Here is a 25,687-nt window from a genome sequence, read left to right as displayed (position 1 = left end):
GGTTTGATTACATTATCCTACATTATATGCATATGTCATAATATTGCTTTGGACTCCATGAATATGTAAAATATAATTTGTCAATTTATATTTAAAAGCAAAAACTTTTTTTGAAAGATCAGGTCTATTGTTAAAAACCATAAAAAACAGGCTGGAGAACCAAGGGAAGTATAGCAGGATCCTTAACAACGGCATTTATTAAAAAGGCTGCATAAAATAAATTAGAATTAGTTGACCTTACAGACATTTTTGTTATTTCAATTGAGAAGATTTTGTATTCATCACATTTAATTTGTGAACATGTTTACTGCATCACTTGTTTTGTCAGCTCTAGAGCTTATCTGATGTAAATTATTCCTTTTCAGATCATTTAATATCAAGTGACTCATCTACAAGAGCTAACCTCCTCATCCAGAGGCACTCTACAAAAATCTAAATCCCAAGCAAGCATTAAATAATAAATATTCCTGCCGTAACACAAACTACTAATTCTAAGCGTTTGCATTGGTTGATATTAATCATTAGAGCAGTTGTATTGGTGAAGCGCTGACTAGAAGTCTTCCTGAATACAGGAGGTACCTGTCATCGCTAAAGCAGGGTCCAGTTTGACTGTGCAGCCCTTCAAAGCTGCACTCACAGCCCATTAGGGGACATTCCCAAACATTCATTCACATTTGCCAAAGTCAGGAGACATCTTTGGGTACACAGACTAAATCTTAATGCAAACAAGCCTCCTCTCCAGTATTTATGAAATGTTTAGAAAGCATAAACTACTTGAAGATAATTTAATATTACAGACATTTTCTTGTTGGAGTTGCTTTTTTTTTTTTTAACAAGTCTATTAAACACTTCCTAGAGTACAGGCAATAACTTCTGTATACTCTAGTGAGTTTCTTTAGTAAGTGGACTGCTTGGGAAGAGAACTAGTCTGATAATAGCAGTCACTGAATTTCATAAAACAAGAACTACCTCACTGCTCTAATTGTTAAGACCCTCTCTAGCTTCCCAGTAAGCTTTATCAGTTTTTCTTCAAGATGACTGTAGGGAGCATCAAGGTTCTACGTGGATCAGAGCTTTGATCTTTGAGCAGGCTGTCAAGTAGAGGTGCTATTTTATGACATAGCTATTCATGCTTCAGATATTAAGCCTAGCAACTTGTCTCATAAGCGTTTGGGGCTAGTTAGGACTCTTAGCGACATGGAATCTGGTGATACATCTCAATCGGAAACTCCACTATGCCCAGATTATGTAGTGATGGTTATAGAGCAATAATTACCAAACACATCATAGGAAAAACACCCTTCAGGTTGCTACCATAAATCCTAAGAATGACACACTAATTTATTGTGTGAAAAATTTATAATGATCCAGTTCCTGATCTTAGTAGCTATTATATAAAATGAACATTTGCATAGTATCATTAACATTGTTTTCAAAGGTAAATTTATTTATTTTCTCACTCATCAACAAGTAACTGAACATGTTCATGCCAGGGTCTTGGCAAGGTAACACTTAAGTGATTAAAATAAATCTCTGCCTTCAAGAAGTTTATGATGAATCTATTTAAAATTTCATCCCCAAACAAGTAACACTAGTGTTTGTATGCAAAGACAGTACAGTTTTCTCAGGAGACAGATTTCTAAGCTGGTAATGTTTTATACCAACATCCTGAAATCCACAATGAGAACTGCTATATTATGTTTACTTACACTTCCCTTAGACTTAAGTAACACCATTCACACAGCAGATGAACTATTTCTTAGTAATATTTTAGTTTCTGATTTTTATGTAGTTTTATTTTTATGTAGTTCTGACAGAAGTGTATGCACAATGGGGATGTTTTATACATGACATCCTGAAAGGGACAGAGAAGCATCCCTTATTCCCACTGTGATTACCATAATGAAATATACCAGATCACTAAAACTAAAAAGGCCAGTAACAATGCTGATGAATATTTCTGGACTGGACACTGCCCTGCCCTGCCTAATCTTCAGCTCCAAACCTTCCCAAGCAGGCTGCCACCCTGGAGGGGAGAGGTCCTGGAAAGAATCCTGAGTTCGAAGCCCAACCCTGTCTGACCTGTTTGAGAGTGCTAAGTGGAGCACACTTAACAGCTGTGCAATCCAGGGTGCTCGTCTGTAGTTTCCACAGTCTGTGCCAAGTGGCGGCTGGCAGAACCATTTTAATCCTCAACTGGGCATTTAGAAATATTATATGACCATGTAGGTGAGACTAGCTGGATTTCTTGTGCTTCAGAACAGCAACAGCAACAACTTAAGGTTCGTGTCAGCTGGAAATACAGTCTAAATACAGGATCGTCCTTACGCTCTTTGACCACCTTGCAAATCCGTTTCCCAAAACAAATTTTGCCCGTGTTTACAATGTGTAATATTTTAAAGACTGACATGTTACAAACACTTGGAAAACAGAATCTGCTTAATTGCATACGTTTCCATTATAGTAATACTGAATATACATATATATGTATATGTATATATATATTTAGAAGATGACAGCTGCTGTCTTTTCCGATTAAATGCCTTTTTTGGGTAACATTTTAGGACTATTAGTCTCTGCTTTGAACACAGAAAATATTTCAAGAAAAGAACTTTTGAGTGTGGAAGGAAGGACTGTATGGCTGAAATTTCAGGAGGCCTCACAGTTGCCTAGTAAGAGGATACTGATTAACAAAGAGACATTATTTACAGATCTGTGGAAAAAACGACGTACAGGCTGATAGCTTATGTCAAAATTTAAAAAAAAAAGTATGTATGGCATGCTGTCAAAGCAAGCCTTTCAGTTCAGTAACAAGTGACATAAAAATAGGTTGTCTCTATTCATATTCATTTTGCTTTGGGAATTGTTTTGAAATTTCTTCCAGAACAGATTATTATATGTTTTTTTTAAAAAAGCCAGTTTTCAGAAGAAGCTTCAATTCAAGATTAATTAGGGCCACTGGAAAAAAAATCTCCTCTTCAACTCCATTTAAAAATGAATGCTGTCATTAAAGAAGGTTTTGTCAGAAATTGCATATTAACCACGAATACACATTGCCTTACCTTGTCCTTACCATACTTACTTTTGCTCAGCAAACTCTTTGATTGAAATCACAGACACCAAATCAGCCAGCAATAACACAAGTGAGTCACACCCTGATCGAGAGCTCCCATGCCCAAGGAAAAAAAAAATCCTGAATCCCAGAGTGCTTATCAAGTGAATGCATCATGATCACTGTAAGCCTGCATCATTTCATACTTCATGTAATGAATTTATTATTATTTTTTTTTACCTTGTAATCCAAAAGAGAATTCACTTGTTCTACTTCGGAATTACTTATCAAGTCACTTTCCTCATCATCGATAATTTCTATTTTCTGAAACACAAAAAGAAATGTTTGTATCACATGTACCAGATTATTTTCACTGCATTCAGCAATGTATTGAACTTATTCGAGATTCAGATTTACTGATCGAATTATCTAGTGTAGATTATTTGGAATAACCTGAGCATCGGGCTCCTTCCTTCTGCCTCTAATCGATAACTGTTTAGTAGTTAGAGAAAAATTTTCCAGTATTCTTCTTAAAATTGTAAAATTCCTTCTCAATATATCCCTGAAAACACACACACACACACAGACAGACAGACAGACACACACACACACACACACACCAGGCATTCAAATTCTGCTTAAATAGCGCCCTCCAGTGTCAGGGAAATCACTTCTGGTAAGGGTAGGCTGTTTTAATGGTAAAACATAACCGACAAGAAAAGCTTCTGCTTTAAGTCTCTATCTATCTTTCTGTGACTTCTATTGTAAAATGTCAACAAAGGCCATGTATTCCAAATTGAAATGTACTTTAAAAAAATTTACATATGAACTGCCCTCCATTGACTAGGCAATTGAAAGTAAATATCTATGATGTAATGATGAAAACTGCATGATGATTTGCTTTATTGGCCAGCCACAATGAGGTGTGCTAGGGAGAGAGAGAGAGAGAGAGAGAGAGAGAGAGAGAGAGAGAGAGAAATTGAGAATTGAGGTATAGCTTAGTTTATACAGGATCTTACAAGCAGTAGGTACTAATTAAGTGTCTGTCAAAAGAATCAACATGACAGCTCCGTGTTGCTTTGAAAAGAATGACCAATAAACTCCCACTATGTGGATCAGGCAAATTCTCAATCACAAAATCTTGTTTTGTTTTTGTAACTTTAAAGTAAAAATCGAAAACCTAAACAAAATCGGTTCTCAATGTTTCTTTTGTATGTTTAAAAAAAGGCGTCTAAGAAAAAATACCTTTTGATACTTAAACCCTGCTAGCCTAAAAGAAAACGTTAAAAAGGGAAAAACCAGGCTAGATTTAAAAGCAACATGTTGTAGGCAGAATTTGAAATCAGGCTTGCAATTGTGATTAAAAGTCACAAACTTGCAATGAACATATCTGCTAGATTGCCTGTGAGGACAGGATACCTTTACAGGGTTTGTGACCTGCAGGCTTCCCAGGCAGGAGGACAGCTGCAATGAAATTGCTTTCTTTCGCTGCCTGGACATGAATCCATTGTTTTGTTTTCTATTATAATCACTCTCAACTTGGGGCTTAATCATGTCGGCTCTCTGTAGGCTTCAGACTTGATATATTTTTTTCTCTTTTCATGTCTTTTCGATTCTCTACCTATTTGGATTGGTTCTGGGAAAAAGGAGCTGGCAATTCAGGAAAGAAGACACCAAAGGCCACTGCATAGATCTGTGTTTATAAATAGGTCTTATATGTCTGTGTGATTTGTCATCCGTGAATAATTGGGGGCACTCAGAAGTTACAGAGGAAATCAACCTTTGAAAGTTTGGAGTTCTGTCTCTGAAAATCAATTGTTCTTAAAAAAAAAATTAGGTGCCTAAGTGACTGTGAGTCATCCTATGCTATGACTTCATTCGTCATCTTCAAATGTCTGCTGCAGGGGAGATTCAATACAGAGAAATTCAGGCTAGAAATAAATATGCCTTTAGGGGAAAGGAGATTTCAATTTGTAAATAACCATGTGAATTTGTACACCCTAATTCAAATCTATAACAGAAGGAGATTATTAGTTGGCAAAAATTGAAAATATTGGTATGATTCATAAGCGAGGAAATATTATTTCTAGCTCACTAATAGAAAACACGGCTTTGTCTCAAAATCAAAGTGATGCCTGTTGCATTTAGTGATAGAAGGTCAAACATGGACTTTAGCTAGGACCGAAACCACTAATATACAATTTCTAAACCATGTTTTGTATGTAGAAATTGCTGTTGGATACTGCTGGTTTAACCAAAAGAGAGGAAAACTGTATTTTATGTGTTCAACTTTTATTCAGACACGTGGCACGATCATAGTGTCAAATAAATAAGGCTTGTAATGGAAACCAGGGTAAATTTTGAAGTTACAGCCATTTTGTAGCAGAAAATTCCATTATAAGGGCCATGTTTTTATGGTTGCAATCAAGCCCAGCATGTTGATTCAAAAGCAGACTCAAAAGCAGAATGACACTATCCTTCATGTCTAACTTCGCTTTTATACCGTCTTGATTTCTGTGTTCCTTAATGGGGTACGATTATAAATAGATGTTGCTAAAACAGCAGCTTAGGTAACATAGCTGAATGTTTACATTTTCATAAAACCCAGTTCAATCCATACTGTGCCTACATCTGTCTGCTTTGCAAATTCTTAATGCCGTTTCTCCTTTACTGCAATTGAAAGAAAATAGGAATGTGGAGAGAGAGTGAGGGAGAACATCTGTGAGTGCTCCCATCTGCTAGTACACAGCCCAAATGTTTCCTAAGGCTGTGTCTGTCCTGCCCTCTCCTCCCCCTCCTCTGCAGCCCCCACCCCACTCCCCATCACAGGCTGAAAGGAGCCAAAGCAATCCAGGTCTCCCACCAAGGTGGCAGGAACTCAATTCTTGGGTCGTCCCTGCTGTCTCCCAGGGACTGTATTAGCAGGAAACTGGATTCAGAAACCTGGAATTGAATCTGGGAACTCTGATGTGAGATGACATCCTCACTGCTAGCAATTTTTAAGATGAGTAACATCTTTTTCAACCAGAAAGAAGACAGAGTTGCAAATATCATATACATATATATGGTCTAAGCAGAGGAAAGAGAGCAAAAAAAAAAAAAATCCTGGATACAAGTGTCAAAATTCACAAAGGCTTCCTTTTATGATCTCAGGCTAAAACCTATTTTAATTTGGCCATCTAGCAAATGAGTAATCTACTCTTTCCTAAGTGTGTTGAAGAAAAATAAATAACATATCACATACTTACTAAGTACTTGGGTTTCATGTCACAAATCTTGTAAATGCAGACAATTTGAGATATGAATTACAGCAGTTTAGATTTCATGTATTAAGCTTTTCAAGATATTATTGAAAAAAATAAGTTTTGTTTTGTGAAGTAGAACAATATCTTATTCCAACAATACTGATATTATCACCAACTGGAAACATATCCTTAAAATCCATTATGTAATGAGGAAAGAATTCCAAACTGTGCATACCACATTATCTGTGGATTCTGCATGGTGATCCTCCTCCTTATGCGTCGTGGCCTCATTTGGAACAGCTTCATTGGGCTCTTCTGTAGGAAAACAGATTTCATTTTTTATATCTCAAAACTTAATAGAGGATACCTTTTCTGAGATCACTTGAACAATTTTTCAGTTGTAAAAAAGACACCTATGACAAACTTACATCACATGTGTTTTGAGTAATTTTATTTTTAGCAATGCATCCTAAAGCATTAAGTGTGATTAGGTACAAATATAAGGATTGTTACCACTGTACTATTTATAATAGAAAAAGATGGAATGCATTTTATTGCTAACAATAGAGGAGTAGAGAAATAATATAATAAATATTATTGGGCCACTAAAAATGAAATGGAATGATATTTAATAACAAGGAAAATATTCAAAATAAAAACATAAAAGTGATAAAAAAATCTACTATATAGGGACACATAATCTTGGTTTCATAAAACAAAAAGTGTGAAAAAGACATCTGGTTTTACATCAAAATACTTCTATTAGTCGCTATGAATGGAATTGAAGGTGATTTTTATTTTTCTTTCATTTGTTTATTTGTATTTAAATGTTCTACAATGAACTTGCATTATTTATTGTGAATATTTATAAAAGATAATCTCAAGTATGTTGTAAACCATATAAACACAGTGTATTTTCAAGTTTTGAAAAAAAATTACACACACATGCACACACTGCTGTGCAAGCAGAGAGACAATATTAGCAAAAATATTCCGCCTGTCTCTTTTCAGAAGGGTTACTACCATGGGGTAGGATTGATTATTTCCAATTTTAAAAAATTGTGTTTACAAGTATTTTCTACAGTTTTTGAATCAAAACTTAATATTCTCAAAATGAGAAAGAAACAAAGAAATTCACTTGAAAACCACTTTCCTAAAAAGCTTTGCTTGTCGGAGCTAAGAGTGACTGATTCCAGGCACTCGGTGTCTGCACGCGTAATCCCCTGTGTCTCAGATTACCTGCACCCCCACTCCCTAGAAAAGCTGCACACTAATAGTTCTCTCTCCCTCTCTCTCTGTTTTCCTGCAAGGCCATGCCATGGAGATTATGTAGATAAATGCGAGTAGACTGTCTCCGCTCCTTGGCAACCAGCATTTTATTTCACCTTAGAATGCAGAACAAAAATAGTTACCAGTCTTCCCAGAATTTTCCCCCATGAAGCGATATATAGGTGTGTGTTGGATGAATCTGGAGAATGGTTAAGAGGAAAACAGGATTGACCCAGGAAGTCACACATGAGAATTCAAAGTAAAAATGTCTGGGAAAAGCTTAGCAGAATTTTAATTTTATGTTTATTATAAATGTAATTCTTTCACTAGAACTTTGTAAATTTTATTGTGTAATTTAAGGCATACAACACGTTATAGGCCATACATATAGTAAAGCGATTACTATAGAGAAACAAATGAATATATCCTTCTTGTAATGTGGTTGTTCATTGCCCCCCGAACCCCATGCACCTCACCTTTATGGCAATTGTAGCTGTAACCTACTTGTTCAGCAAACGTCCTGAATATGATACACTTTGGCTAACTGTAATCTTTGTGCTGTTTATGAGATCTGTTGACTTGTTAGTCCTAGTTTGGTACTTTTTGTCCTTTGGCTTACATTTCCCCATTGCCCCCTGTTTCCGGACATACCTGGACCCTCATGATGAATGTGTAATTCTCCAGCACTCTATATTTGATCTTTTTCTCTCCCCTACCATTTTCCACAATACGGATGGACCTGGAGGACATTCTGGTAAGCGAAATGAACCAGGCACAAGAAGACAAATCTTGCCCAATCTCAATTTAATATATTCTACACATCTACCTATCAATTTACCCTTCTATCTATCTGTGATAATGAGTAGGTAAAGTTTCTTCTGTCTATGAAGCATTCTGGAATTCACCTATTCATTATCACAGACCAGCATTAGCTACAGAGCTGCTGTTACCACTGGTGACATCACAAGAGAGGTTATATTGCTCACCAGTCAGATGATTATTTACATTCTTTAAGGATCTGCCTTGCTGCTAACTTTGTACACGTTTGTGCTTTCCGAGCAACATATGTATAGGTTGTGGATTATTTTAGAAGCCTTAAAAAACTATTTTGATAATTTCAAAATAAAAATACATGGTGATACAGATGAACATAGGGTGCTTTCTTCTACTCACAGATAACTTCAACATTAGTGAAAATCGGCAAAACTCAGAAACTGACCTTAGTGTGCTAATTCCTCAAGAAAAGCAGTTTGTCTCATTGCAAAACAAGTAAGTTAAATCAATCAGTGATGACTAGAGGACACTCTATGTGATGCCTATATGCCCCTACCCAGTAACTGTACGTACAATTATCTTCCATGTGCACATCAATGGAATGATACAGATGAAAATTAGGGTTTGCAGTAACATTTAATTTTCTCAATAGTAATTGTTATGATATTTGAAGATATTGCTTTCTTGAGATGGCAAAAAAATGTTTAAAATTGCTCAACCACAGAATTTGCTATTGAGGTTCTCAGTCATCGACAGATGGCCTCTGCTCCTCCTGTTTGCACTTGCAGAATATATCAAGCCAGAAAGCGATTGCTTCATCAGGCCCAACTGCATCTCCTTTATCTCACTCTTACTCAGGGAAGGCGAAGAGAAAGGAAATGGGAGTGGAAGATATGATGTGGCAAGTGGAAGTTAGGGATAAGTCAAAACATGTCAAGGAACTACCCATCTTTTCAGAATCAGAAGAATAGAATTGAAGCTACTAAAAGAGCAGCAGCACTTTTGGTTGGCTCTAGCTCAACTTTGCTCTTACTACATTTTGAAAGAATTCTTATTTTTGCTTGTGCAGATTACAAAAATCCAGTATTGCTCTTGATTGATTTCTGACATGTATTATGGAGGCTTTCCAATGACTTTCTAATTTGCTTTATTATATTCTTCATTTCTAATAATTCAGTTTGATTTTGTTTCATTTTTGCTATTTCCTGTGTAATGTACTCCTTAAGTTCCTTGAACATGTGTATGTGCTTCTCATTAGTTTTAAGTTTTATAATGATTTTTAAAAATTCTTTATCTGGCAATTCCTCAGTGCCTTCCTTAGTTAATTCTGTGTTTGAAATAATTCTTTTGCTGCTTTTCAGGGGAGATGTCAGTAACGCCATTCATTGTACCTGTCCCTCTTGTTTTGCCCTTGGTCACTGCACCTCTGATTAGCAGATTCTTCTTCTTGGAGTCTGTATTTTAAACTGTGTCCTCTCCAGGTTGATGTTACGGATCCTCTTCACTGCCTGTTTCTCTGTTTGCATCATTTGTACAACTCCCTCCAAGGAGTTTCAGTTCCAGGCTCCTGAGCTACCCCTTTGCCATGGCCTGCACAGACAGAGCTCCCTGGTTGCCACGCTACACCACCTGTGATCCTGTGTTGTAGCTGCACTTCTGTCCTCTCAGCCTTTCTCCTGTTTACAGTTCCATCTGTGTAATTCATGGAAGTCCCAACGTAGGCATCCATTTAACTACACTTTCTTTTTCATTAACTAGAAGAGAATTTGGTCAGCATATTTAAGTACATGATGTCACTCTGAGACAGATTATAAAATTAGTTTAATTATTACAAAAAGATCACACAGTCAAACCAATCGGGTTAGTAGTCACTATCAGCAAAATGAAGAATGTAGAACAGAATGAATAGAAAACTGCACAGAAAGAGGTTCTTTTTACTACTTGAAAATGCTTTTATGCTTTCCTGTTGCAATTTCTGATAAGAACGAAAAGGTTGCCATGCAGCTGTGAAAAATAAGCTATCAAAAGAAAATTCTAGGCAATTGTTCTCATCAAATGTTTTTTTGATTCATACACTAAATTCGCTATCTACTTTTTCTCATTAGGTCTTGTACTATGCCAGCTGTCTGGAGAACATGCTATTAAATGACAAAGGATGCCAGTGTAGGAGCAGTGGTCCATTAAAAAATAATAGTGAACCATTAAAATGGATTTCAAAATTAACTTTCACTTTTTCTCCCCATTAACTGCTTATTTTCTAAAATTCCCTTTTGGATGGAGAAGTGGCAGCAAGGGAATAAAACTCCACTTAGGGCATCTGTGCTTTCTTTATCAGCCTGTTTCCCCACAATTCTCCTGTCCACTCACAATAACATAGAAACATCTACTCCTCCCACCCTAGAGCCCCTGCAACTGGCTGCTAGTCAGCAGGCTGAAAGTCACGAATCACTGTGAATATCCAAGTATCCCCAGGCACATACAATTTAACAAAGACTAACAGGAGACAAAATGTTCTAATGGGCCTCCTATATTGGAAATAAGAGGGTTGGAAATGGTGCAATGCTTCTTTTTTTTCATGACTTTTAAAATCTGACTCATAATTCTCCTGTACACTGAGTTCTCTGCTATCATCTTCATTAATGTCAATAACAAATGTAGAGAGAGAGAGAGAAGGAGAGGCTTCAGTATTCACATTGAAAACTTTTAAAATATCTGGTCTGAAAATGCATGGTCTGCTCAATACTAATGCGTTTCTTTCCCTTTCATTACTCAACCTGGTACAGTCTGTTTTTCTCCACATAATTAACTGCTTTTTCCAAGAACCTCTTTAACACTCAATGGCTTCTCCTTTTTTTTTTTCTACTCCATCACTGAAATAATAACCTTTTTCTGAAATCTCTCTTTCCTTGGTTTTAGTAATAAAAAACTATCTTGAGTCTCCCGTAACTAAATCTTTTAATGGCTCCCTTTTCACACTCAGTCTCCTAATCTGGATATTTACCAGGACATCATCCTTGCCCATTGCCCCTTCCTGTTTTTAATTTTCTTTTCTAACTAAATCTGTTTAGGTGTGTGGGCATTTTTGGTCTCAACATGTAGGGATAATTGGTTAACCTTTTAAAAAAGTAAAATCAGGTATTTTTCTCAGATACATTAAGGCAACATAAAGTCAAGGTGAAATATATCTTAAGATGCAAAAATCAAACCACATCGATACCAGAAGCATGTACGGGAGATATCTACCACATATTGGTAGATTTGATGATTTGACCACAAGATTATTGAAGGCAAAAATTCTGACATCGGAAAACACTATTAGGAAAATTAAAAGACAAACAATAAACTGGAAAATATAGTGTTAATATCCCAAATAGTACAGAAAACAACAAAAAAGAAACACAATGGGCAAATGCATGTGGTTTTTTGTTTGTTTGTCAATCATAGATACAAAATTCCTTATATACTGTCTGAATCCATTGACATAAAATGCTCAGAAAAGACACACTTATACATCATAAATGAGTTAAGCAGTTGTCTAGAGCTGAAAGTAGAAAAGAGAATGGCTTGAAAATGAATTCAAGGGAGTTTGAGTGATGAAGATGAAATGACATTGAACGATGGTGTTACTTGCACAATTCTGGAATAGTTATTAAAAATCACATAATTATATTGTTAGAATGGTATCAATGAATGAAATGTTAGTTAATTAAAAATTTAAAAATACAAATAAAACAGTGATAATAGCAACTCACTAAATTCTATATTTATAATGAATATTTTTATTAAATAAACATTAAAATTGTGTTTAAATTATTTTTTAAAGTATCAGGAGAAAGGTGTTTTTATGTTTTAAGTCAAGCTGAAATTCACTGATCATGGGCAAATGGTACAATTTCATGCTATTGTTTAAAATCCCATTTGGCCAAACACTGAGAGGCATTGTGTAGATGATCCAGGATCATTCCCATTTCCAGATGAGGAAACTAAATGCTGAGTTCATATAAACAGCTAATGGGGAAATTAGAATTTACATCCAGCTTTCCTAACAGGTAACCTCGTGTTTGTCACATTATGACACATCTTTCATCGAAGTGTTTCTAATGATCTAAATTGTCTAAAATTCAAATGAAAATAAATAAAAAATAAAATCATCTACTGTTATGATGCATGCATGTACTGCTGTGATAAATATTTCTTTTTGTAAAGATCTGTTTTATTTATTTGAAAAAGCATAGATGTATGCCCAGAGAGACATGGAGAGACGGAGAGAGAAATCTTCCACTTGCCCGTTCACTCCCCAATTTATCTCAATGGTTGGACCTAGACATATCTGAAGCCAGGAGGTAGGAGCTTCTTTCTGTTCTCCCGGGTGAGTACAGGGGTCCAAAGCCTTGGGTTGTCTTCTACTGCCTTTCCAGGTGCATTAACAGGGAGTTGGATAGGAAGTGGAGCCGGGTTCAAAGTGGTGCCCATATGAAATACCAGTGCTGCAGGCAGTATCTTAATGTGCTATGCCACAGCACTGGTCTTTATATAATAAACATTTCTTAATATGGTAGAGCAATATCATGGTACATAAACACTCCATGCGATGACTTAATGTGGGAGAATGCTTAGGTGGTGGCATTAAAAAGAAATCTGTCTTTTTAAATGTCCAGTCAAATGTTTTGAAGACTCTAGGTTTGCAGTGTAGCAAGCTGAAAGGCAAGTGAAAATGCATCAAATTTACAATGGCTGTTATTAGGAGGTACAGCATATACAGTACCTTGAGAGCTTCCTTCAGACAAACAGATGGATACTTCATCATTTCGGTCATTATCCTCTCCTACTTCAGGCCCAGCTTCCTCTCCTGGTGTGAGTGCAGACAAAGAACCAGACTCTGGTTGTTCAGAGAAATCAGCAGGGCCTCCTCTGGGGGGTGGAACTTCAATCCCCATTAAACGATATTTCCTTCTTCTGTTCCCAATCCAAGTCTTTATAAGAGAAATACAAGAAGAAGTTTTGTAAACATATTAATCTTAGCAGTTTTGGTCATTAAGACAATCGAATGGGTGCTGCATACAATATGATTAAAATGAATATAGAGTTCCATTAAAACAATGAAAATTTAATGCCATTAAGCTAAAATAAAAATTATGTTTTAACTTTAAATTGTTTCTCAGCAGAAAAAGAATATTTATCTTAACACTGAAACTTTCAAGCACTATGAAGTATATAACAGATCACTTTTGTTTCTATTTTTTATCTGGAGAAAACGATTTATTAAATCTTTCAAAAGGAAAATGAATTGGTTCCTTTTCCAAAGGAATCAGGCATACAGCTATTATAGTTCGTGACCCATTTATAATTTTGCAAGGTGAAAATGTTAATTTTGGTTCCATAAAGGTTGTCCTGGTGTTTCAAGCATGCTAAAATACAATTTTATTTGTTTAAAATGAATTTTTAAAAATAGATTCATTTATTTGAAAGACTGGGTTTACACAGGGGAAGGAGATAAAGATATATATATATATATATATATATATATATAGAGAGAGAGAGAGAGAGAGAGAGAGAAAGACAATTTTCTATCCATTGTTCACTCCCCAAGTAGCCACAGGGGCTGGAAGCTAGCAGCCAGATTTCCTCCAAGTTGGTTAACAAAGGATTTGGGCCATGTTCTACAGGCACATTAGCATAGACTTGGATGGGAAAAGGAGCATCTGGGACTTGAACTGGCACCCACATGGGGTGCTGACATCACAGGCCATGGGTTTATTTGCTACACAACAACAACCCCTAAAATGAATTTTCTTTTCTTTCTTTTCTTTCTTTTCTTTCTTTCTTTCTTTCTTTCTTTCTTTCTTTCTTTCTTTCTTTCTTTCTTTCTTTCTTTCTTTTTCTTTCTTTCTTTCTTTCTTTCTTTCTTTCTTTCTTTCTTTCTTTCTTTCTTTCTTTCTTTCTTTCTTCCTTCCTTCCTTCCTTCCTTCCTTCCTTCCTTCCTTCCTTCCTTCCTTCCTTTCTTTCTTTCTTCCTTTCTTTCTTTCTTTCTTTCTTTCTTTCTTTCTTTCTTTCTTTCTTTCTTTCTTTCTTTCTTTCTTTCTTTCTTTCTTTCTTCTTTCTGTTTTGGTGTGGGCATGACAGGTGTTTGTCGCAGGGGTAGTGATGCCACTTTGGGATTCCCACTTTCCATAGCAAAGAATCTAGGTTTGAGTCCTGGTTCCACCTACGATTTCAGCTTTCTGCTAATGTGCACTCTGGGAAGCAGAAAATGATGAACCAAATATTTGGATCCCTGTCACTTATGCAAGAGACCTGGATGTATTCCAGGTTCCTGGTTTAACCACAGCTCAGTTCCGCCTCTTAGAGAGAACGTTGAATGTGAGGGGTATCTCTCAGTTGCTTGTCTTTGCCTTTCTGTTTTTCACATCAGTAAAAATAACATTGAAAAAAAAAAGCATTTGTTGTTGTTGTTTAAAAGAGTGAGCTCCCAAGAACTGGTTCCTTTCCCAAATGCCTGCAGTGAGTGGCGTTAGGCTGGGCTGGAGCTGATGCCAGGAGTCAGGAGTGTTATCTGGCTCTCCCTGATGGGTGGCAGGAATCCAATTATTTGAACTATTACTGTTGCTTCTCAGACATGCATCAACAGAAAACTGAAGTCAACAGGTAGAGTAGGAAACTGAAGCAGGCATTCCAGCGTGAGCAGTGGGGGTTGTCATCACAAGGCTATATGCATGCACTCGAGACTATTTTTCTTTTTCTGGAGTTTTTTTTAAAAAACATTTATTTCTTTTTATTATTATCATTTTATGATACAGTTCTATGGATTGTGGGATTTCCCTTATTCCCTCCCCAATATCCCCAATTCCTTCCCTCCCCACTGAGTCCCGCTATATCATTATTATAGTATAATTCTTAATGCACTATCATATGTCCATCATCGCGAGCAGGGACAGTGACAGAGAGTCCATCATCCTAATGTCATATAGTAAACAGTTTCATTGGGAGTCCATCTTTGTCTGGAAGTAGAGATGCATACAGCATTGTATCCTCATATCTGGATATGATAGTCTCCATGACACAGCTACTATGCATTCCCTTAAATGAAAGGCACAAGACAAAATCAAGAACAGGAAGAAAAATATAATGCCATGAATTTAAATAATATTCTGCTAGATATGATAGTCTCCACTACACAGTTACTATACATCCCCTTAAATTAAAAGCCACAAAACAAAATCAATAACAGGAAGAAAAAAAAGGAAATTAACACCAACATGAAGTTAATTATCATGCTATTGAATGACTAATGTGTCACTGAAGAAAGAGAAAATCAAGAATCTTGAAGAAGATGATGATCTGAGTCATTGAAGAATTTGATCAGAAGAAAGTGTTTTGAAGAGATGAAACTAACAAAAAAAAATCAAAATCCATAAGATATAGTTTGTGCTGATCCTTGTTGGTGAGATATGTCTCCTGTAGGCAAAAATAGATGCAGCTGGTATTGTAGTATAGTGGGTAAAGCCACCACCTGCAGTGACAGCATCCCATGTGAGTTTCAGTTCTAGTCCTGGCTACTCTGCTTTTGGACCTTGCTTGTACACCTGGAAAAGGAACAGAAGATGACTCAGATGCTGGGGGTCTTACAATCAAGTGGGAGACTTGGAAGGAGTTTTGCCTCCAGGCATCAGCCTGGCTCAATCCTGACCAATGATCTGGACAAATGGAAGACTCTCTCTCTCTCTCTCTCTGCCTTCACTTCTCCCTAACTCTGCCTTTCAAACAAAGAAATATGGAAAAAGAAACTATTACTGCAAGTCATGTGAAGTTTTGTATACAGGCCTCATGTATTCTTCCCTCTGCTCCCTCCAATTTATGCCTCACACAATAAGGATCACACAATGATGGAGCAATGCTAAAACCAGGGAATCGAAACAATACAACCTGTGTATGTAATTCTATATTCTTTTACCAAATTGTTCTTCTATTTCTTTTTAAAATTTTTAATTTTATTGGAAAAGCAGAATTACAAAATAAGTAGAGACAAAGTAGACTCTTCCATGTGCTGGTTCACTTCCATGTGCTGGTTCACCTGCAATGGCTGCAGGTGAGCTGATCCAAAGCCAAGAGCTTTTTCTAGGTCCTCCACAAGGGTGTAGGGTCCCAAGACTTTGGACCATCCTCCTCTGCTTTCCCAGGGCACAGCTGGGAGCTGGATAGAAAGTGGAGCAGCCAGGACATGAACTGATATTCATATGAAATCCTTGTGCTTGCAAGAGGAGGATTAACTAATTTAGCCTTCATGCCAGACTCTACCAATCATTCTTATCTTTCTTTCCACTATCCCTAATATCTGGATATTAATAACCTGGTTTCAACCTCTGACTGTCACATTGAGAAAATTATACAAGTGAAATTATACAGCAGGTGACCTTGTGAAATTGACCTTCTTTGCTCAGCATAATTCTCTGGAGACTCATTCAAGTTATGTTTATCAATAGTTCATTGCTTTTTATTGTCGAATAAAATTTTATTACATGGATGTATCTCTAATATTTCACCGGTTGAACGGCTGTTGTATGCTTCTAGCTTTTAACTGTCATACTTAAAGTAGTTATAAACAGCTATGTAATAGGTTTTCTCGCATACACAAGTCTTCATTTCTTAAGGATGAATGTGTAAGAATGCAATTCTTGTGTTGTATGACTACATATTTATAAGAAACCACCAAAGTGATTTCCTGTGGAGCTGTATCAATTTATATTTCTATCAGTAATGTATGATATACAATTTTTTGACATTTTTGCCAGTGCTTAATATTTTCAGGTTTTTTAAATAAAAGATTTATTTTTTTATTGGAAAGTCAGATACATACATTTATAGAGGAGGAGAGACAGAGAGGAAGATCTTCCGTCTGCTGATTTAGTCCCCAAGTGGGCAGCAATGGCCAAGGCTGAGCCGATCCAAAGCCAGGAGCCAGGAGCCTGTTCCAGGTTTCCCACGTGGGTGCAGGGTCCCAAGGCTTTGGGCTGTTCTCAACTGCATTCCCAGGCCACAAGCAGGGAGCTGAATGGGAAGTGGGGCTGCCAGGACACGAACTGGTGTCCATATGGGATCCCAGCGTGTGCAGGGTGAGGATTTAGCCACTAGGCTACTGTGTTGGGCCTCAGTATCTATTTTCTTTTTGATCATAGCTATATTCACAGGATTTTGTAATAGCAGCTCATTCAGTTCTTAATTTGATTTCCCTAATGGCCAGTGATGTTTATTATCTTTCCGTGCACTTATTTACCATCCATTTATCAACTTCAGTGAAAAGTCAATTTTTTATTTGAAGCATTTGTTTCTTTTTAATATTGTTTTGAGAACTTATGAAATAGTCTTAAATTTGAGTTATTAGATACATAGTTTGCAAATATCCTACTCTGCAGCTTGAAATTCTGTCAGCTTGTTTTTCTGTAGCTGTATCAGCCAAAAAAAAGTGTATTGATTTTGGTGGGAAGCAAACAGTGGACTCATTGGAAGACTGTGAAATTGACAAACATTTGGCAAGACTGGTTAAAAATAAGGAGAAGTCACAAGTTACTTAGTGGCAGGAATAAATTGAAAGATAATACTGCATATTTTGCAGACATGAAAAGGATAAGGGTTGCTACAATTCAACACATACAAATTTGATGATTTAGATGAAATGGACCAATTCACCGGAAAATGTAAATTACTGCAATATGAAACATATTACTTGGATAGCTCTATAACCATTAAGTGCATTTAAGTCATCATTAAAATCTTCCCCTGAAAAGAAATCTGCAGGTCTCTGGAACCTAGAGCTAACATCACACTTAATCATGAAAAATGTGATATTAAGCAAAACAAAACGTCCACACTGACAACTCTTATTTAACATAGAAATGGAAATTCTAGCTCGTGCAACAATTTAGAAAAGTAAAATGAAAGCTATTCACTGCAGAAAATAAGAAATCAAATTTTCCATGTTTGCAGTTTACATGACAGTCTACGTAAAAATTTGAGGTTTTCTACATGAGCACTCTAAGCAAGATCTCAGGATACAAAAGCAACATAACAAAAATTGAACGTGTTTCTGTGTGGTAAACATGAACATATTGTGGATAAAATGAAAAATATAATGGTAGTTGCAATTATTTCAAAATCAAATACTCTGTATAAGCCTAAAAAAATTACAGGACTTTACAAAATACTGTCAAAAGTAATAAAAATAGTTCTAAAATAAATGGTGAGATATTTTGTGTTCATATATTCGCAGACTAAACATAGTAGAGATGCAAGTTCCTTCCAAATTGATATAAGGATTAACATAACTAATATCAATATCCCAGCAATTATATATATATATGTGTGTGTGTGTGTGTATTTCTAAAATCCATATATAAAGGGTGAGTATAGGTAAAGGAATATTCAGGAAAAATAAACTGGAAGTAATTTATCTGTCCAATTTTAAGCCTTATTAAATAAATAGAACAGAATAAAGAACCCACAAGCAGCCTCTATAATTGTGACTGACGTAGTTGTCTTTGGATAAAGGCACAAATATTATTCAATGGTGGAAGGTGGTCTTTTCAAGAAATAATGCTGGAGCAATTGGATAGCCACAGGGGCTCAACCTACATCTCAAAAATTCAGAATAGATCAGGGATTTGAATTTCAGCTTAGTATTTGATTATGATATCCTTTCTTTGCCAATTAGAATTTATTCTGAGCAAAAAGACCTACATAAACACAAAATCACCTTAGATATTCTTTGATGTGACTAAAAGACACAAATGATGCTAACTGTACACTTGGTAAGATTTTTTAAAGAGAAGAACACAGAGAAAAAGAGAGCTATTCATTTGACCCAATATGAATTCTTCTTTGTATCTGGGAACAGTTTTCCTTCAAAACCTGGAAATTGTTTCCTTGGATGTATTTGGGATTCAATAGTAGATAGGTACAAAGTTTGAAATGCATGGATTGTTTTGTAGAGTCCAAGTGGTCCAAGTGAAAAAATCAACCAGCAAAGAAAAATATTTGTGAATATTAAATTTCCCTACTTTGTCAATTTCCCCCATAGAAGAAATATCAATAGAGTGCTGTTTCAATTTCCCATTACACTGTATTGTCGAGAGCAGGCTATTGGGATTTGGAACAAGTAAGAGCTGCAACTCCTTACTAAAGCTCCTAAACTGTCGTGTAGTTTCTTTGTTCCTCACCTGTGAATACTGATGCTTATGAAATCATACACGAGGAAACTCCTAGTTATCAGTGACTTTCAGATGATAGCATGAACAGAAAGATGATCCCAGTCTCTCTAGGATGCACCCTGCTTCTTTGGATCATAAAAGCTGTGGAAGAGAAAAGACAAAGAGAACACCCTGTATCCACGTGCGTGACCTGGAAGAAGTTCCAGGCTTTGGATCAGCTCCACTCTGACCATTGCAGTCACTTGGGGAGTGAACCAGCAGATGGAACATTTTTCTCTTTGTCCCTCCTGTCCATGGATCTGCCTTTCCTATAAAAATAATTAAATCTCTCTTTAAAAAGAAAGAAAAAAGGGCCCGATGGCGTGGCCTAGCGGCTAAAGTCCTTGCCTTGAACGTGCCCGGGATCCCATATGGGCGCTGGTTCTAATCCTGGCAGCCTCACTTCCCATTCAGCTCCCTGCCTGTGGCCTGGGAAAGCAGTTGAGGATGGCCCAAACCCTGGGACCCTGCACCCGTGTGGGATACCCGGAAGAAGTTCCTGGATCCTGGCTTCAGATCGGCATAGCTCACTTGGGGAGTGAATCATTGGACGGAAGATCTTCCTCTCTGTCTCACCTCTTCTCTCTCGTCTCCTCTCTGTATATCTGACTTTCCAATAAATAAAATAAAATGTTAAAAAATAAATAAAAGAAAAAAGAAAAAGAGAACAATACCAATTTATTTTGCATGTGGTAAGCAAGAATTCTCCCAATAAGGGAGAAATGAGTGATTATTAAATATGCAATGATAAAGGTTAAATATTGTGGGGACATTGAAAGAAATGAGATTTTATTCTATGCTACGTTTAAAATATTCCCTTTCAGTATTCCTCCAAACTGGAAGTACCCAGAAATGACTCAATATATAAATACAATGCTAACGGATTAAGTATATTTTTACAGAGTAACGACTGATAGAAATAATTTTAAAAGTAGATAATGGTCTGAACTTTTTGCCCTTCCCAAGTTTTATATTGGAATTCTCACCTCCAAGGTGATACTAGCAGGAGGTAAGGCTTTTGGAAAGTAAATGTGTCATGAAGGTAGATGTCTCATAAATATCTTAGTGTCTTTCAAGAGACCACAGGGAGATCTCATGACATTTCTGCAACAAGAGGTTAGAGAAAAGACAGCTGTCAAGGAAATGGGTCCTCCTCAGATAGTGAATCTGCCAGCACCTTCTTATTGAACTTAGTTTCCAGAACTGTGAGAAATAAATCTGTGTTGTTTATAAGCCATCCAGCACATGACATTTTGTTACAGCAATCTGTGATGCTTAATTTTATGTGTCAGTTTGATAAGGTTAGATGCCCACATCATGGGGTAAACATTATTTCTGAGTGTATCTGTGAGGGTATTTCTAGCAGAGATCAGCAATGGAATACACAGACTAAGTAAAGATGATGACCCTAATAATGTGGGTGGGCAGCATCAAACCTATTGAAGATCTGGAAATTGCAACCAATTTTTGCATTAAATCTTTTGCACACAACAGACAGGGGACTAATATCCAGGATTGACAAAGAGTTTCAGAAACTCAATGGCAGTAAGACAAACAACTTGTGAAGAAATGGGTGAAGAAAATAAATAGATATTTTTCAAAAGAACAAATTCAAATGACAAATAGACATACGGAAAAAAAAATGCTCAGGCTCTCTAGCTATCAGGGAAATACAAGCAAAAACCACATTGAGGTTCCACCTAACTCCACTGAGATTGGCCTACATTCAGAACTTTACTAACGTGCATGTGGGGAGAAAGGTAACCTCCTTCATAGTTGGTGGGAATATAGGTTAGTACAACCACTATGGGAATGCTAAGAGAATTGATGACTCAGCTATCCCACTTCTGGGAATATATCCAAAGGAAATGAAATCTGCATGAGAAAGTGACCTGCAATCCTGTATTTGCAACAGCACAATTTACAAGAGTGAAGACATGGAAACAGCTCAGATGCCCACTGAAAGAGGAGTGGATAAAGATGCCTGGTACATCTATCCCATGCTATACGATTCAGAATGGAATTCTGCAAACAAATGATCCCAACTAGAGACTATTATGCTCAGTGAAATAAGCCAATTCCAAAAGGACAAATATCATACGTTTTCTCTGTACAAGGCAACTTTCAAGCAAAATACAAGCTCAAGGGGCCCAATACATAGAGGTTGAAGTCCTTGCCTTGCATGCACCAAGATCTCATATGCATGCCAGTTTGTATCTCAGCTACTTCAATTCCCATCCAGCTCCCTGCTTGTGGCCCTAGGAAAGCAGTCAAGGATGGCAAAAATCTTGGGACCCTGAACCCATGTGGGAGACCCGGAAGAATCTCCTGGCTCCTGGCTTTGGATTGGCTCAGCTCCAGCCGTTGCAGCTGCTTGAGGGGTGAATGAATCAGCAGATGGAAGATCTTCTCGGTCTCTGCACCTCTCTGTATATCTGATTTTCCAAATAAAAATAAATAAATCTAAAAATATACAAGATCAATAGCTAGATAGTAAAAACAGGAACTATATAACGAAGGGCAAGTATACTGTAAAGTATACATTGCAACATGCCTTTCTACTTCTGAATAAAAGATGGGCTCCCAATGAAACTGCTAATTATATATGGACAATAGGATATTGGACACTCTACCATTGTCTATTCCTACAGTGTTATGATACACTTAAATAGCAGTATGATGGTCTTGCAACTGTTGCTGGAGGACTATACTATTTTAACAATATAGGAGAAAACAGTGGAGGGATAGAAGGGGAAATCCCTGAGTCTAAGAAATTGTACCATGAAAAATTATCCTACTTAATGTGGCAGCTTAACTAGAAGTCATTGCTGCACTCTTTTTTTTTACCTTTAAAAAAGTCTGTATCTCACCTTTGAGAGGTTACTTTCTCAAAGATTTAATAAATTTTCAATATTCTTGAAAAAAACTTTTAAATAAACAAAAGAATGGTTTCACTTTAAAACCAAAACAACACATAAGCAATAAAGTGCATAGCACTCTGCAAGACTTCCTAGTCCAGTGTTTGAAGATTTTTCAAAATCTTTTTCCTTAACCTGAATGAACATCTACCTGTTTTATTTCTTCTAAGGGTTGCTTCTTTTTCACTCCAAATCCACTTCACTCTAAGCTCCCTGTTTTACATCCCAAGTATCAAATTTGCAAAGTATAATGTTTTCTCTTTAAATTAAGCAAACATACATTAAACAACTCAAGGGCAAGTTAATTTGTCATACTGGGGCTCATATTCCTTACATAGAAAATCAGGGAATTCTTTTACAAATTCTTTACTTTCTTGAATAATAAATGACTTTCTAGTATTATTAGACTATAATCCAATGCCACTTTTTAAAAACTAAAACTCCTACATGGTGATAATGAGAACTCTTAGGCCTTATAAAGGTCTAAGTAAATTTATGATAAACAGATGGAAGTATATTCAAAGGTTTTAATATAAATGCATGTTACTTTATCTTTAAAGTATGTACATCAAATGTATAAAGGGCACACCTTTCTATTAGAAATTCACTCATTCCACAGATATTACTAAACATCTCTTATGTTCTAAACGCTGTTCTGATGCTGGGGATACAGAGCTAAACATAACATATGTGCTCTATATCTTCCTGGAACTTAAACTTATTATCTAGTAGTGGTAAGACAGAAATCAGGGAGATAATCAAATATTAATTACAGTTTTGACCAGATGTTATGAAGAGAAAGAATCAGGTAGAATATTTAGCCCCAATGACATAGTGTAATGAAGTCTTTTCCAAATTTTCCTGATCATGAGAATCATTGAAAGAAGAAAAATAGATTCTCAGATCCTTCCTTATAAATCTTGACACAGTAGGACTAACACAGGATGATCTATATTTTAAAGAATCATCTAAGGTAATTCTTGTGAGAAGGCAGACATTGTAAAGTAGGACAAGAAATATTGTGGCACTGGAGGTTAAGACATTGTGATTGTAACCCCTGACTATGTGATCTCAACCAAGCCATTCTCTAGTCTGATTCATATATGTATTTCCAAATCATTTCATGCCAAATATATCTTTTTATTTCACTTATCCACAGGCTTTCTAAAGTGTTTTTGTATAAACACACACAATTACATACACACAAACGGTCTTTGAAAAGGTCAGCAAAAATACACACTAGGAAAAAAAACTACATATGGATTTTAATGTTTCCCACAATATTTTAATTGCATTTTTAATTAATTTTCTGAAGTACATATATACACATACACAGGGCATCGAACTCAGTTTCAAAGTGCCTGTCAACTTTGAATCAATATCTATGATGCATTGATAGTTTACTGTGCAGTAAACAAATGCTGTTCTATTTAAGGACCTTTCAATTCTTGCTATGATCCTTGGAAAATATGTATAATCTAAAATGTAAAAACACACAGTCAGCAAAACATATTTCAAACATTCAAGCATGCATTATTCATATAAATGTTTGACCAAATGAAACGATGTTTTGACATCTACTGTAATTCAAACACAGATGGAAAGAGCAGGCATTAAACTGAATTGTAACAAGTCAGGACAGAGAAATAACTTATGCTGCAAATTATTTCCTATTCTTTTAAAATTATGTTTTGAGAGAGAGACTGAAGGAGAGAGAATTCATCCAGTAATGAACTTCCCAAATGCCCCCAACAGGTGAGTGTGTGCTGGGCCACATCCAAGTACATGGAACTCAACCTGAATCTCCCATGTAGGTGGTAAAGAATCAAGTTATTTGAGCCAATCTGCTGCTCCCTGTGATGTCCATTAGAAGGAAACTGGATAGCAAAGCTTGAACTTGAATCTAGGTATTCCTACAGAATGTGGATGTTTCAAGCAGGGTCTTCAAATGCCCTTTCTGGAACTTTTTTTTTTACAATATTCCCCAACAGTTCTCTGATACATTATTACCATTTATTAATACTGGAAGTTCAGAGACATTAAAAATAAGACCATGCTAAATTATAAGCTATTTGGGAGATCTGTTTGTTTGTTGTTGTTTTCATGGTACCTAGAAGAGTTCTAGTATATAGCAGGTATTCAGAATAAGTTTGCTAAATTAATAAATCAATCAATAAAGAATGCCTATGTACTTGGGAATGAAATTTCAAGCTAGAGAAACATATACACACATAAATGATAACACTCACACAATATGGTCAAAGGGAAATAATGGTTAAGGTGCTTCTTACAATTCGCCTCCTTCATGTGTAGTTTCAGTTTCCAGTTTCAGTTCTCCATGGTAAATCTCAGCCTGAAATGTTAATGGTTCTCTTGATTCTTTCAAGACAGCGGGACAGTATTCATGTAACTTTTATTGCAGTATATTGTTATAAATTTTGTTTTACTAATAGATATAATTGTTAATCTGTGGCTGGGCTTAATTTGCCTATCAAACTTTATAATATGCATGTATAGGAAAAAGTATACATTTATGTACACACAAACATTCCATGGTTTTTCAGATGTCTACCACAGGTCTTGGAATGTATCCCCTGTGAATAAGGGTGGACTACTGTATAAAACAAAAGGAAAAATGTATGTGAAATTTCCCAATTCTATCACAAATGATGGTTAACTAGACAAACTAAGGCAAAGTTCATTTTAGTGATAAATAAAAGGTCTATTAGAATTGAAAACATCTAAATGGTTTCTGCTGAAATTTAAATAGTATGTTTATATAGTAACCTTATTCTCCTTTAGAGTACAATTTGCCAAATATTACAGAAGAGATTGCTTTTTGAACATATCATTTCTTCTGTTTTTCTCTCTGCTGTCAACATGCTGACAAATAGGGAAATTGCTAGAAACCAACTGTATTAAGTAGTTTCCTATCCTGTTATCTAGTAGGAATTTTAACTGATCATAATTATGTTTTTCACCTTGCTCTATATTTTAGGAATTTCTTTGGGGATAGCAGACTCTGCACATGATCAGGGCTGAGCGGGGTCCTAACAGCAAAGTCTTTGGCCTGTTTTAGTTGTAAATGTCCCTAAAATCTATCAGTATCAGAGAGGATCCTAGCCACTTATTTTGCGTAACTTCATCTTTAGTTTTGGGAATGCATGTTGCTTAAAAACTTTTTAAATT

General features: G+C 36.1%; 1 protein-coding gene across 1 annotated transcript in view; it reads right to left on the bottom strand.

Moving 5' to 3' along the window:
* HDX (highly divergent homeobox) overlaps nucleotides 1-25,687 on the bottom strand; it is a 125,334-nt gene that overhangs the window by 8,668 nt on the left and 90,979 nt on the right. Inside the window, exons 6-8 of the mRNA XM_040999769.1 lie at nucleotides 13,106-13,313; nucleotides 6,533-6,612; nucleotides 3,293-3,376 (exon numbers count right to left, since the gene is read on the bottom strand). Coding sequence (XP_040855703.1) covers nucleotides 3,293-3,376; nucleotides 6,533-6,612; nucleotides 13,106-13,313 — 372 coding nt within the window. The remainder of the gene's footprint in view (nucleotides 1-3,292; nucleotides 3,377-6,532; nucleotides 6,613-13,105; nucleotides 13,314-25,687) is intronic.

This window comes from Ochotona curzoniae, unplaced genomic scaffold, assembly GCF_017591425.1.
Source record: "Ochotona curzoniae isolate NIBS_2020 unplaced genomic scaffold, NIBS_Ocur_1.0 scaffold_1852, whole genome shotgun sequence".
NCBI lineage: Eukaryota > Metazoa > Chordata > Mammalia > Lagomorpha > Ochotonidae > Ochotona > Ochotona curzoniae.
Note: the sequence above shows the minus strand (reverse complement) of the source record. Positions and strands in the feature narration are given on the sequence as shown.